This window comes from Micropterus salmoides, unplaced genomic scaffold (genome assembly GCF_014851395.1).
Source record: "Micropterus salmoides isolate LMB-PRFRI ecotype aquatic unplaced genomic scaffold, ASM1485139v1 Ms_hic_scaffold_3, whole genome shotgun sequence".
In the NCBI taxonomy this organism is placed as follows: Eukaryota; Metazoa; Chordata; class Actinopteri; order Centrarchiformes; family Centrarchidae; genus Micropterus; species Micropterus salmoides.
Window position 1 is genome coordinate 7,171,650 of NW_024042261.1, and position 13,204 is coordinate 7,184,853.

The 13,204-nt window shown below is 41.6% G+C and overlaps 1 protein-coding gene across 3 annotated transcripts in view; it reads right to left on the reverse strand.

Moving 5' to 3' along the window:
• Positions 1-369: 369 nt before the first annotated feature.
• The window catches only part of sorl1 (sortilin-related receptor, L(DLR class) A repeats containing), a 92,432-nt gene continuing 79,597 nt past the window's right edge, over positions 370-13,204 (reverse strand). For all 3 annotated transcript variants that reach the window (XM_038692897.1, XM_038692898.1, XM_038692896.1), the window contains exons 39-48: positions 12,630-12,712; positions 12,459-12,549; positions 12,181-12,371; positions 11,340-11,459; positions 8,880-9,044; positions 8,507-8,681; positions 6,128-6,234; positions 5,700-5,892; positions 5,379-5,591; positions 370-3,690 (exon numbers count right to left, since the gene is read on the reverse strand). In XM_038692897.1, the coding sequence (XP_038548825.1) occupies positions 3,623-3,690; positions 5,379-5,591; positions 5,700-5,892; positions 6,128-6,234; positions 8,507-8,681; positions 8,880-9,044; positions 11,340-11,459; positions 12,181-12,371; positions 12,459-12,549; positions 12,630-12,712 (1,406 nt within the window). In that variant the 3' untranslated portion in view covers positions 370-3,622. The remainder of the gene's footprint in view (positions 3,691-5,378; positions 5,592-5,699; positions 5,893-6,127; positions 6,235-8,506; positions 8,682-8,879; positions 9,045-11,339; positions 11,460-12,180; positions 12,372-12,458; positions 12,550-12,629; positions 12,713-13,204) is intronic.

A 13,204-nucleotide genomic window follows, 5' to 3' on the forward strand; every position in this document is an offset into this window, starting at 1 on the left:
GCTGTTGAGCTCATTGTTTTGGTTTTACTGCCTGCAACGTTTTTGTTTTGGTTCTGTCTCACTGCTTTATAAGGTGATAATATGTCACTGTTGTATTTACACTTATAATAATAATGCCCCCAAGTGGCTAAAAAAGTAGGCACCCCTTATGGTTTCCCAGGGTTCATGAAACTGTCCGAGTGTTCACGCATGGTTGGACAGGAAGGAGGCACAGACATGCTATCTGTATATTGTACGTTAGCGTTCATGCTTCTTGCACTTTCATCATGCATGTCAGATACATTCCACTCAGAACAGAACTCTTTTATTTCTAGATCTTTTAACGACATGACAAACCTTCATCACAGAATAAAAGAAAGGTACGACGAGTTTGATTTTCAGCAAGTTTATTTCAGTATAAGTGGTTTTTAAAACACCTCACACTGTTTCTCCAAACATCTCATTGTTCTTGCAACCTCCGAGATAAGCAAGCAAGACAATAACATCTTCACACATGGCCAAGTCCAACATGATCAAACTCTGTGCCCAACAACATTTTGAAGCAAACTAATTGACAAGAGTCGACATTAAGACAAGTTGGGAGCAGGAGCTCACATAAAAAACAATAATTATACTTTGTACATATGTAAAACCTGACTAAAAAGAGACTAAGAGGTCGGCTTACGGTAGCCGACGCAGGAAGGAGCAGTGATCTGACAAAATGAACCAAATGCCCTAACAGTAACCTCCTTCAGCCCCCTTAGTCTTGTGTACTGGTCGAATGTGAGTAACTGTGTGTATGCATGCTTGTGTGTATGCATGCGTGTGCACTTGTGTTTTATCATCCAAACAGTAAATTACATAGAAATCCAATGTGTTCTAATAAGGCATTATGTGGCAAAACAGAAAATCATTAAAAAACAAAACAGAAACTCCGCAGAGCAAAAGACAGCATTAAAATCTGTTCTTAAGGCCAAGAAAACAGAACAAAGCAAGTCATGTACAAGGTGAAAAGCTATGCGTTATCAAGCCAAAGTCATGAGGAAACTTTAAATGTCAGTCCAGACACGGTTTACTGATCTGGGAAGAAAGAAGAGTTTGTTTCTCTGGGTTAGTAAATTGGGTTTTAACAGCTAAGACTGAACTGCAGAAGCCAGTCTACAGAGTAACAAAAAAGTCTGTCATCCATGGGTTGAAAAGGTTACAAATTCACTGTAGCAAGGGCAAAACCAGAGAGTGTGCATTAACTTCACAGGTGGTGATATTAGCATAATGAGCTGGGACCTTAAAAAGTACAGATATAAAATACATTCATGAAGACATTTTTAAACAAAACAAGAACAAAGTCAATAGAAAGCGGAACACCATCAAATGGCTCAAGCCAAGAGGCAAAACACAAACATCAGTTAATGGACTACAGTAGAGAGTCTCGGGGGTGAGGGTGGGGAAGCAGAACAAAGACAATGATTTTATGTTTTTTTTGTTTTGTTTTACGATGTGCAACAGTTAGATTCTGTATGTACAGAGAGACAATATAATCTTGGCCCTATAAACTGGTACTGATCGAAGATTTGTCTCACCGTATTCAAAGGGACCATCCAAATTACAAAAAAAAGACATGTTTTTCCACGTTCCCCTAGTTCTATCTAGCCATGCAGTACCTTCGGCCTTCACCTTGAGATCTTGGATCTCAGCCTCCACTCCAATGCAATGCAGCGGAGTTTAAATTCCATTTGTGGCATCTGCAGCATGAAAAAAAAAGTACATTTTAAAAATTCAACAGTTAAATTTCATTCCCTAGTAGGACGCAGTCACGCCAACATTTTAACAAGAGGCCACCCTGCACTGTGGAAAATAATGAGAGTCCACAATAGTGGCGGCACCACAATCCAGTTTCATATGTCACTCCCTCACCAGAGTATGAACTGCTCTACAAAACAGATACGGCACGGTTTGTAGTCTTGAGAAAGAGTCAATTCAATGGTTCAAGTACATCTCTTAAATAAACGGTTCTTTCTGGTTAGTGACCGAGCTAACTATCATGCTAGCAGCTAGCAGTTAGCTAAAATGGATTTATTTATTTTTGCTAGCTGGATTACTAGCTAGCTTGGTTGGCTGTTTGTGGCTGGCTTGAGATAACATGTTACCAGCTAGCTAGCTTAACACCGGTTAGCGTGCCAGCCACAAATAACTTGAAATGTGAAAATCGATCCAGAGTAGCAGGCAAACTATTTCTGGAAAGACAAATTGCTGTTGAAATCTGACCGGCAGAAAAATATCAGCCCAACTATAAACAATACTACTGTAGATACTACTACAGGACAGTTAAAACATGCTGTTTTTGTGATTTTGTTTGAATGTACCCTTTAAATATTTTTCTAAACCAGGTGGTGAGCCTGACTCTTCATCACAACTACTGACAATAATTCGGTATTTTTTCCAATCATTCCACCCACAGCTGATCCAGTACCTCGTCAAAGTTTTCTGTACCTATTCAACAGATGGTGATGGTGGTGTTGCGTTGGTGTCCGCTACGACACTCTTCCCTGAGAACCCACTTCCCCTACAACTACAGCTATGGCAACATGCTGGGGACAATAATTTGTGGTCCTAAATGATAAAAACAAAGCTAAATACACATTTTACAGAATCACAGGGTGCAGCATTACAAGGAGAGGACATTTCAAAAGCCAATATTTACAAATAGTTCAGACGTTCTCGACAATGCTGTGAGGGATTCTTCCCCCTCAGAGCCAGGAATATTCTTGTATCTTGGTACATGTTGCCTCTACATACAGACCTACAACAGTGTGCTGGTGGTGGAAAATAAAGGTGAGGACACTACATGGTGCCACTGGTCAATCTAATCACTGAGCTGTTTGGTTGCGCTGAAGTGTCAAAGACTTTGTTCATGCGTTTACAATAATCAACAGTTTCCAAACTGGTGATCATTTAAATAGACCAACAATTGATGAAAATGATGATGAAACATGATGCAGTTAACGCTTCCCACTGTCTCACACTGGGCACCGATGTTACATACTGCTATAGTACACACTGTACTATTACAATAATATGTAACTATTACTGCTCCAATATTTTCTATTTGTACATACTGTATACAGCATTTGTCTATATATTTCTATTTTTTTTCAATGTGTGTGTTTTTTGCATTCTATATTCCAGTCTCTGGATGCTTATTTTGGCGTTAAGCAATGAACCGCTCCTATGGATAGTGAGTTTGCATTACAAATAGGGTCTCTCTTTTCCCTGGCGCGCTCGACAAACTCAAATCCTTCACAGTTTGCTTCAGTGTCCACCTCTTCCTCACAGTCCTTTTCTGACCCCATATATATATTTAATATTATAAAAAATAAGTTATTGCGCATCCAAAAAAAGTGCATTGTATATTTGAAAAATATCTCTTTCTCTCTTTACACTTTTCCATTTTTCTTCATGTTTCCTGCCAATCGGGGTGGTTTTCCATCGACGGGTTTAAGGGAGGGGTGGCGAAGTTTCCGCCTGTTTCCTCTTCATCGTACCGCGGCACTCATAGGGAGTGATGGGGGGTAACGGGGGAGTGTGTGAGGAAGAAGATAACGGGAGAAGGGAAGAGAGAAACAGGCAGCGGAGGGACGTCTTGCTACGCGATGACCATGGGAACGTCGTCTGAGAAGCCGCTGATCATGGGAGCATCTTCATCATCATCACCTTGAGAGGAAGAGAGCGAGGGAAGAGAAGATAGATGAATGATTAACAAAGCATCTTCTCTGTCACACTGTTAAACGGGGTCACTCGTAGTGGTGAACTCCACTAATGTAATGACACAACTCTAAAGAATCTTTAAGCTCTACAGAGGGATCGAGAGAGTTTCTTCTTTAGTCTTAGTGTCTTTCAGCTCACTGTTGTTTTTTAGACAGTGAATGTAGACTTAGTTTCATTAGATTGACATAATCACAACTCTACATGAATGATAATGTTTCTCTGTGTCTATTGGACATGTATTTAGGCAAGTGCTTGCTAAGCTTTTTAAGGTGATATGTCAATGCTGTATTTTCAGCTTGTTCCAGTATCCCCCCCAAAAAAATCAATTAATGCACCTTTAAAAATCTGATTTGTTCCGTCACCAAGATGAACTCAAACATAAACAAATAGCACAGGGGTGGCGCATTATGGTGGTGCTCTGATGGTGGCAGACACTCAAATTTGTAGGATATTGTCAACATTATTGAGAAGTTACTACATTACTGCAGTTTTTTACATAATGAGAGTAGTTCTTTCCAAGTTAATCATTTTCTGTCTTTCTGTATTTAGAGAATCAGACATTAAAAGTTTATGTTTTATTAATATTGCTTCAGAAATGCGGGTGCGTCATCTTTTTTAATGCAACACATCTGAGCACTATCCCTGCAAACTATCTCATTACCATTCATTTATCGAAGCTGAAGTAGCACAAAGCCTCAAATATACTCTGGAGCGGACGCGAACATGGACAGCTGTGGACTCCATGGACCAGGACTACTTCTGTTTATACTACTTTCTAGAGTCAGCTTGGCGGACATGCGCAGTAGATCGGTTGGTACCTTGGTAGCGTAGTCGGTGCACGGACAGGCTCGGGGTGACAGTATAAAAACAACAACAAATCAAAGCCTTTTATTAACAATTAAGATCCCAGCTGAGCTGATAATCAGAACCATTAAGTGTCTGTGTTGCTTTGGTTGTACAGACAGGTTATAACTCAAAGTCATCATGTTAACAGTAATTTATACTGACTGCTTGGAAATTGATGTCATAAAACTAAACCATAAAATGTGAATTTCTGCCGTATGTGTATTTAAGTGCCTTGACCCATAAAAAGTTCTTAGATACATGGTTCCATACTAGAGTTGGGCCGACAGATGAACACACAGATGAAAAAGGGAGGTTCACCTTTCCATATCTCTTTTTACTTTTCTTCTGAATTGTTTTGCTCTTCCCCTATTGGTGGACTGTGTGCCTCCTCCAATGCCCATAGAGTAGCTAGGTTTCCATCCAAATGTAGCACAAATATTAAACAAATTTTGAGCAAATTGGCCAAAGAAAACACACCGTGCACTACAGTTATTCAACTATTAGGAGTTGGTTAGTCGAGGCACTAATTTTCCATTTGGGTGCAATTAACCACGGGAGAAGAGGGCGCACAGAGACGATGTAATTAAAGGAGCGCCAGTTAAACCTCAAACAGTGTAGAAAACATGATGGGGTTACCACTTATCAATGGTGTAAACCTGAACTGCTCAGTGTTTGTACCACAGCCAGGTACCAAACCCTCATGAGCTCTGCAGTGTCAGGCGTGTGCCTGCACTCCAACACCTGGATGGCCAGAAGGCGTACACACAAAAATATTTTAGTTATCTCACCCAGTTCATCCCCGGACGAGAAGATGGCAGAGCCAAGGCGGGAGTTGTAATGGGAGTTTGCGAAGGCGGTGAAATTATTCTGCAGTCGGCGGTGTCGGAGGTAGAGCACCACCAGGCCCCCACACACTCCGAGCAGCAGCAGGAAGAGGACAGGCACCACCACCGCTGCCATGTCTCCTGAGTGGCCCTCACTGCGGGAGGCATCACTGGTCCCTGGACAGGTAAGGAAAGTAACACGTACAGTATAAATAGAAAAGCAAGTCCATGTTTGTTTTTGTTTAGCGCTCATATTTCAAAATGTGTCTGTTTATGTTCCAGTACCTGCTGTCAGCTGGTTATAGAGCAACAGTGCGGGCTCCCCACACAGCTGACCGTTCAGCAGGCAGCGGGCCTGCACAGAGAAAGTGTAGTTGTGTGCCGCCAGCAGGCTGCTGATGCGGAAATAGGTCTCTGTCGTGTTTCCCAAGTAGGACGTCTGGTTGGTTGCGCTATCATACACATGCACTTCATACCCCTGTAAACAGCACAAAACCACAGAGGAGTTACAAAAGATGCTTCTGTTGGACTGCTACTAGACGATATGCACCGGGTTACTTCTGCGGCACATGCTGATTAGACCTGAAAGAGAATTGTTAGAAGTATACAAATAAATATTCCTCGAGTCTTATACCTAGAGTCGACAGTTGTAAAACACAAGATAAAGTGGTAACACAGTGAAAAACCCAAGGTATTGGTTACTGGTGTCTCACCCTGCTCTCATTGAAGCCCTTCTCTCTGACAGCCAGACTCTTCCAGAAGAGGAACACATGGTCTTTCTCTGTCAAAATTTTCAAGGCTTCAGGAGCCGGAAGAGGAACTGCAGCAGAAAGAGATTAGTGCTTTCAGCCATATATCTCTTTGTAAAGATATGTATAGTTCAAAAGTAAGGTGGGAGCTTAATCTCGCCTGCACCACACTGGTATTTATAAAACCATAATAGCCCACATAGAGATCACAGTTTAACCTACCATAGCCATGCATGCATTAATTAGCAGATAGTGAAACAGATGTTGTAACTATGGCTACAACTAAAGATTGTTTTCATTTATGCTGATGTGGTGTGGAGGAGTAAAAGCTTTAAGAACCTAAGATTGTAGAGTGTGGTGTCTTTTTTATTGTTCTTCCCAAATTAAAAACACAACTAAATTTAGGTGCTCTGTCCTGCTCTTCATTGGTTTTAACGGTACACTAGAGAAGAGTCAGCCAAGCTTGTTATACGTGATAGAATTACACTGATTATTCCTCATATTCACAGCAATCCGTGTATGGTTCTCGTTCTCGTAACCAAAATGAAAAAATCAAAAGAACAAGTCCTTTTTTGGTTTTTCTTCTGTTTTAAAACCAAAATGTAAAAACAAAGCAGCTGCGTTTTGTTCTATCTCTGACTGGTGTTTTATCACGTTGTCTGCCTTTGTCCCCAGATTGGTCACACTAACAAAACATATAGGCTATTTCTTTTCAACTTCTATGGTATCTCATATTAACTGTGGCAATTTTGATTGTAGTAGTGAGCACTATATGTTATAGCCACATACAAAAACAGTAATTAAAGAACATGTAGGCTGCTTTTTTGCAAAATTGCTCCAAGCTGAACTCACTGGAACAAAAATCATTTCCTTGTTGCGGTGCGTTGCTTTGCCTGCAAGCCACTCAAACACTCAGGATTCTTCTATTCTATCCAGTCAGCTATCGATTACGTCAGCATCCAGGTAGCATTTTGTTTTGGGCTGATCTGAAGCAGCTGGTTACCTGAGCATCTAAGAAAATACCCGAATATGTTTATCAAGGTTTTTTTTCCTCGTGGCTACGGCCAGGGTGCGAACTACGGGGGAGCCAAAGCTCCTCGGAAAATATGATTTGTGATATTTTGGGGAGGGGGGACGATATGCAATTTTTTCCGATCTTTTCTATTTTTCTGTATCATCACGGCATAAATCAGGAGAGTCGGGCTTCATCGAACCAGGGGGAGTGCTCATCGACCCTCCGCAGCGCACCAGGCAGCTCCTGCGACCTCCTCTCCGGTAGACCTACTATGGGTTGTGGCGTCGGTGGAACCGGCACACTGCAGATGGTCAGTAATTGTTCCCTCTGGCTGGATGAAGTCTAATACTTCTGGTTTTACGCATGATCCATGTGCTACTGCAGCTGGAGGCTGTCTGCAGCGCCGCGCAACTTTCTAAATTCGTCCATCTTCTGAATAAAATAAAATAAATGTCACATGTTCACATAGGAGGAATTTGCCTTGGTATAAATTGGTGCTTACAGTACACATGAACATAAATTGAAATAGAAATATATACAAAGTAAGGAGATCAAAAAATTTAGAAGTATACAAAAATTTATAAAAAAATAATACTATAACACAACACTGTCAGGTATGTGCAAAAATTCACAACATATGCATAAAGCACAGTTGAGCGTTCCTGTCCCAGTTTCTAGTGAGTTACAAACTGAACATTGAGCCTCCTGTTTTTCTATCACTTATGTTGATGTTAAAGCTCATCTTAATTATATTTAATTTGTGTATCTGCTGCGGATTTATCAACAGTAACACACAAAGCTACACAAATCATATATATATATATATCAAAATCAATATTTTGCCATTTTGGATGAAAAAAAAAAAGAAGAACTTTGTCCCGTTTCGGTTTTGAAACGAAATAATCAAAGAACGAACCAAGTCGGTCTGACACATTAAAATGTCAGCTGAAGATTTCAATCAACTCAGGGAGCTAGCATTAATTAGCTTGTGAGCTACAGCTGATCAAATCTGCCAGCCACAGTGGTAAGTTCAGTCAACAAACTCCACGGCTGTTGGCTCGAAGCTGCTCTCGTCTTCTGTATGAGATCGAGGACCCATTGTTTAAAAACTGCCTGATAATTTCTAATTGTTAATCTGCCCCCATGGTCATTGTAAACAACCTAAGTGCAGTGAGAGAATGTAAAGATTGACAGCCAGAGTAAAAGTCACAAAGGGGGCGGGACTTTGCAAAGGCTGAATTACTTCAAACTTATCATATTTGAGTGAGCTATAACTTGTGATGCACATTGCTCAATGGCATTTCTGCCTTTCAGTGCTGTGCGTGTACCTGTGCTGAGAGTAAAGCTGGCCTCCTTGCTCATGTTGCGCAGGCGGACAGAGATGCTGTATCGTCCTCCGGCCTCCAGGTCTTTCAGCAGGTACTCCACTGTGTTGTTCTGGGTGGTCAGCTTGTAGTCCCGCTCCACCTTACGGATCGCGTCCCGCACGTGGATCACGTATGTCTACAGATCCACAGGCAGCCAGAGAGAGAACAGGAAGACACAACAACAAAAACAGGAAGTCTTTTGTGTCATCATCATCGCAGATAATGCAGTTGGGTAAAGTCAGGTACATCGTAACCCACTTTGAACAGAGTCAGAGTGTTACGCAGATAATTGGTTGTATCATCATCATCACGGTGACATGGGACAGTGCTTTACCAGAGGTGTGTTTGGGGCGTCGTAGGGCGGCTGCCACTTCAGCGTGGCCTGTGTCTTGTCGACCCGCACACGATGGAGGTTCCTGGGTGGCAGCCTCTCGTTGGGAATCATTTTCACCACAGCGTTGTCGGAGGGAGGACCCAGGAAGGGAGAGATAGCACGCACCTGAAGACAGACCACAATAATTACAGCTGTGAGGCCTCTGGATCAGAACAGGTACAAGTCATAGAGAGATGGGCCAGAATCATACAGAAAAGGCGTTAATGGGTATATAATATAATGACGCCATTGTTTACTAATATAATGCTGTCGATTTATATATACTTTTATCAATACTACAATGGCTGTTTAGGGGAGGCATCTATACATGCTAAACATGAATACAATATCTTTCCATTATCATGCTGGGTTTAAATTGTGCGTCCTTTCATACCCTTTTCACTCCATCTATTATTACGATTGTAAAGGAAGGAAAGTTTCAAAGCAAACAAACATGAAATATTACGGAAAACATTGTATTGCCTTTAATCAGCTAACCACACTGTATGGTGTGTTCACACTGAAAGCAAATCCAGCGTTTCACGTGGCTTGATTACATACAAAGTCAACGCAAAGATGCAAATTCCTGCGAATTCGCTCCGGGCGGTGCGGAAGATGCGTTTGGCGAGACATTTGCTGGTTCGTCGAGTTCAAATATTGCAACTTGAGCGAGAAATTCGCATGACACTATGTTGAGAAAGCCTATCAGAGGTGAGATTGTTCGGACGTCACTGACGGCTTCAGAGCACTGTTTGGGGAGGACCAGGCAGAAGGGGGGGAGTGACCTGCCGCTGGCCGACGGAGAGCTGCTAAAGTACGGGGAAGTGCAGAAGAAAGCAGCGCTGCAGGTGTTGGACAAATAAACACCCGTAGTCAGTCTGGATTCTGCTCTGACAACTACTGCTCTGACAACTACGCCGTTTACTTGCGGGAGGAGCTCAGAGTTAACTGCTTTTATTAAATTAACTTTTTACTTTAGATTTTGGGATTACAACTTGATTTACCTTCACTCGAGCTTCTCAGCTCAGAGTGTCCGTGCATTTCTGGTTCTACTGTTGTTGTTAGCGTCAGTTGGCACCCAGAGCTCTGTTGGACTACGACTTCATATTTATATAAAAAACAGACAAAACTGGACATTGTTTGGAGAAAAGAAAGCGATGAAGTTGAACTGCCTGGTGAGTTCAGAAATCGTGTGTCTGTAACTTTATTCCAGCTATCGTTGTACTTTACTGTAACCAAGTTAGCATAGCATAGCCCTGATCGATCCAAACTCCATTCAGAAACATTTTAAAAAGTTGTTGTCCTGCTGTCTCGCTGACAAAGCATGAATTCATATGTTTAACAAATCTGCATCATATTGTAGTTACTTCGGCATCAGTTTGATTAGTTTATTTATGTTCATTACTTTGGGTTCAACCAGCTGTAGTAATGGCGGGATGTGTTTATTGGCGTTATCACCTTGTGTGTGAACACTCGGCAGTTGTCCAGCAATAAAACCCCCGCAAGGAAAGCGTTGCCAGGATAAAAATTGCAATTTGCGATTGATTAACATTCGCTGGGTCAAACTTCTTGAACTTTCTTGTTTCTTGAGAGTGTCTGCTGCTATCTGTTATATATATAGAAATGCAAATTGAGTATCTAGGGTTCTTAGTAACTTCATTCTCTAATTAAGATCTAGCTGGCACAATTAAAATAAATTCCAGATGAATGGATTAATCAAAACACATTCATATGTAGGGATTGATTGAAGGTTATCAGTTGCAGCCCTAATGCATTCATTCCACTGCTCAGTATGATCATTTTTATAGCGTGTTATTTACAGGAATAGTTGTATAGAATAAAAATAAATATGGAAGATGTGGAATTATTTATTATTCAACATTTGTTTAAATACAGTGTATCTGTGTATCACTAAAGTACTTGAATTTAAATGAATTCTTCAATCATGTAGCTTTATCAACCGTTCGCTTCAACTCCCACACCAGCTAACACCGTTGGTGCCAGAGCTGTGGAACAGATCGTGGTTCCCATTTGCACCAGGATTTGTCAAATATTACACTGAATAATTTCCACTTTGGCACTGACGTTCTCTTTCAGGCCTCTGTTTTTCTTCACAGAGACACACCCGCAGGAACTAATTTGGCTTCATGCCAGAGCAAACTTTTCAGTATGAAAACACTGTGGGATTGCCTGAAAGATGTGACATGTGGGAGTTCTGACACCTGCTCAGACGTCTCTCCTGAATTAACACTGGACTGATTAGAGCTTTACTGCGCACAACTGAGAAAACAAACTTTATTTAAATTCAAAAGTAGTGGCGCAGTGTGCACATAGTGAAACATTAAAATGCAAGATGCAATATTCCCCACACTTGAGGGTATTGGTTTAAATTCCAAGTTGGTAGAAAGCTGAAAGACTCACCAGGAAGAGATACTGCTCATCACTGTCCACTGCGACTGTCAGGGTGAGAGATGTGGTGGAGACCTGACGAGGACTGCGGTACAGGTCCAGGAAGGAGGTGGCATAAAACACACCATACACCTACACACACACGCACGCACGCCACAAAGTGGTTCAGTGAATGGTTCTTTAGTGAGCGAGTTGTCCTTTACAAAACCATATCTAAGTGAAACAATATCAAGCTGCTGTTAATAAAACTCCTCATTTCCTCCAGATGTTCCACCAAAAAATGTCTTACAGTGCTATAGAGCAGTGGTTCCCAAACTTTTAGGTTTATGACCTTTTGAAATAAAGCAACTTCTGCTTGCAACCTCCTCTAACTGATTGTCTACGAGTTGTGAGCAGTTTAGCTCAAGACTTCCCGTAGTGAAAAACAATTAACGCACAAAAAAAGCAGAGAAAAACCCTCCCAATTGTGTCTGGTGGTAGTATGTTTCTTTATCATTCCGTGAATCATCAGGTTGGGAACCACAAACAATGCAGTAAACACTAAGACTGAATCTATAAGTCTATAAGTTTGCATCTTTTTAAGGGTTTCAGTAAATGTCAAAGCATAATTTGAAGGATCTTAAAGTTCATCAAATTTACAACTTAAGTCAACTGTTTTTAAGATGCCGCACATATTTGATATGTTACACCCCTGAGAAGATGCATACCATGAATTGTGAAATGTTAGTGGTTCTATGACCTTCTAACCTCTTTTAGAAATCTGCTGCTGATATTTTATCCCTGTGCGTGCATCATTATGTACTGATAAATCCTCATGCTGTTAGTGGAAGTCTAAAGCAGCTCTCTGCTGTACCTGGGCAGGGGACTTGCTGACAGTCCAGCTGCAGTCCACAGCTGTCTGGTTGAGGGCCCGGGCTTTGAGGAGAGGCCGGTCCGGCTGGGTACCAGTGGTCTGATGATGGGACAGGGCGGTGGGACTGTCTCCTATACTGGTGTGAGCCCACACGGCCACCTCATACACTGTCCCTGCTGTCAGGTTTGTAGCTGGAAACATACACATGTCCTTTCAGATAAACACTTGATGGATATGTGTAATTCACCTGGATCAAGAGTCACACACACAAACAGTACCTTTGAGGATCTTCTCGCTCACTGTGTAGTTCTTGCTCTCCTTGACGTGGGTGTCAAACTGCCAGGACAGAATCACTTTGTACTGCTTCACCTTGAAGTAAGACAAAAGTTTGTACAGACACAAGCCTTTGGGTAGCAAACTGAATAGGTGCTGTAGAGAAAAGCTCTTACCTCATACTGGGAGTTGAAGCTGAACGAAAGGCTCATGGAGTTTTCTGTGATGCTGTCAGCGATCACGGAGGGAGGAGGCAGAGCTGCAGCACAGAAAGAGCAGATCAAAGTGGAATTTAATGATTTGTTTTGTATTTTTTAATTCAGATGGTGGGCGAGGAAATGCTTTCAGTGTGATTTGGTTGTCCCTTCAGGGGCAGCAGTCTAAACGATGGCAAATTTACTTCCTCTAGGTATATTACTTTATTAGAATTTCGCTGCAAACTCAGCTCTTCCTCCATGTGTTTCACATTAAAAGCCTCCAAGATTTTCAATCCCCTTCCTTCCACAGAAGGCATATTTTTTTGGTGAAACATCTGGAGGAAATGATGAGTTTTATGAACAGCAGCTTGACCTTGAGGAGAACAGACAAAGTAGAATCTGTAGAGTGAATGAGTGAAAACAGTATTCATGCTAAAAAAAGAACCACAGACTGGTTGTTGTACTGATGGATAAATGTTCTTTTATCCCCAGCCAACATCTTCACCCCCTGACAGACAGGCAGAGGTGGCAAATTATCTAATTTGCAGCATTCA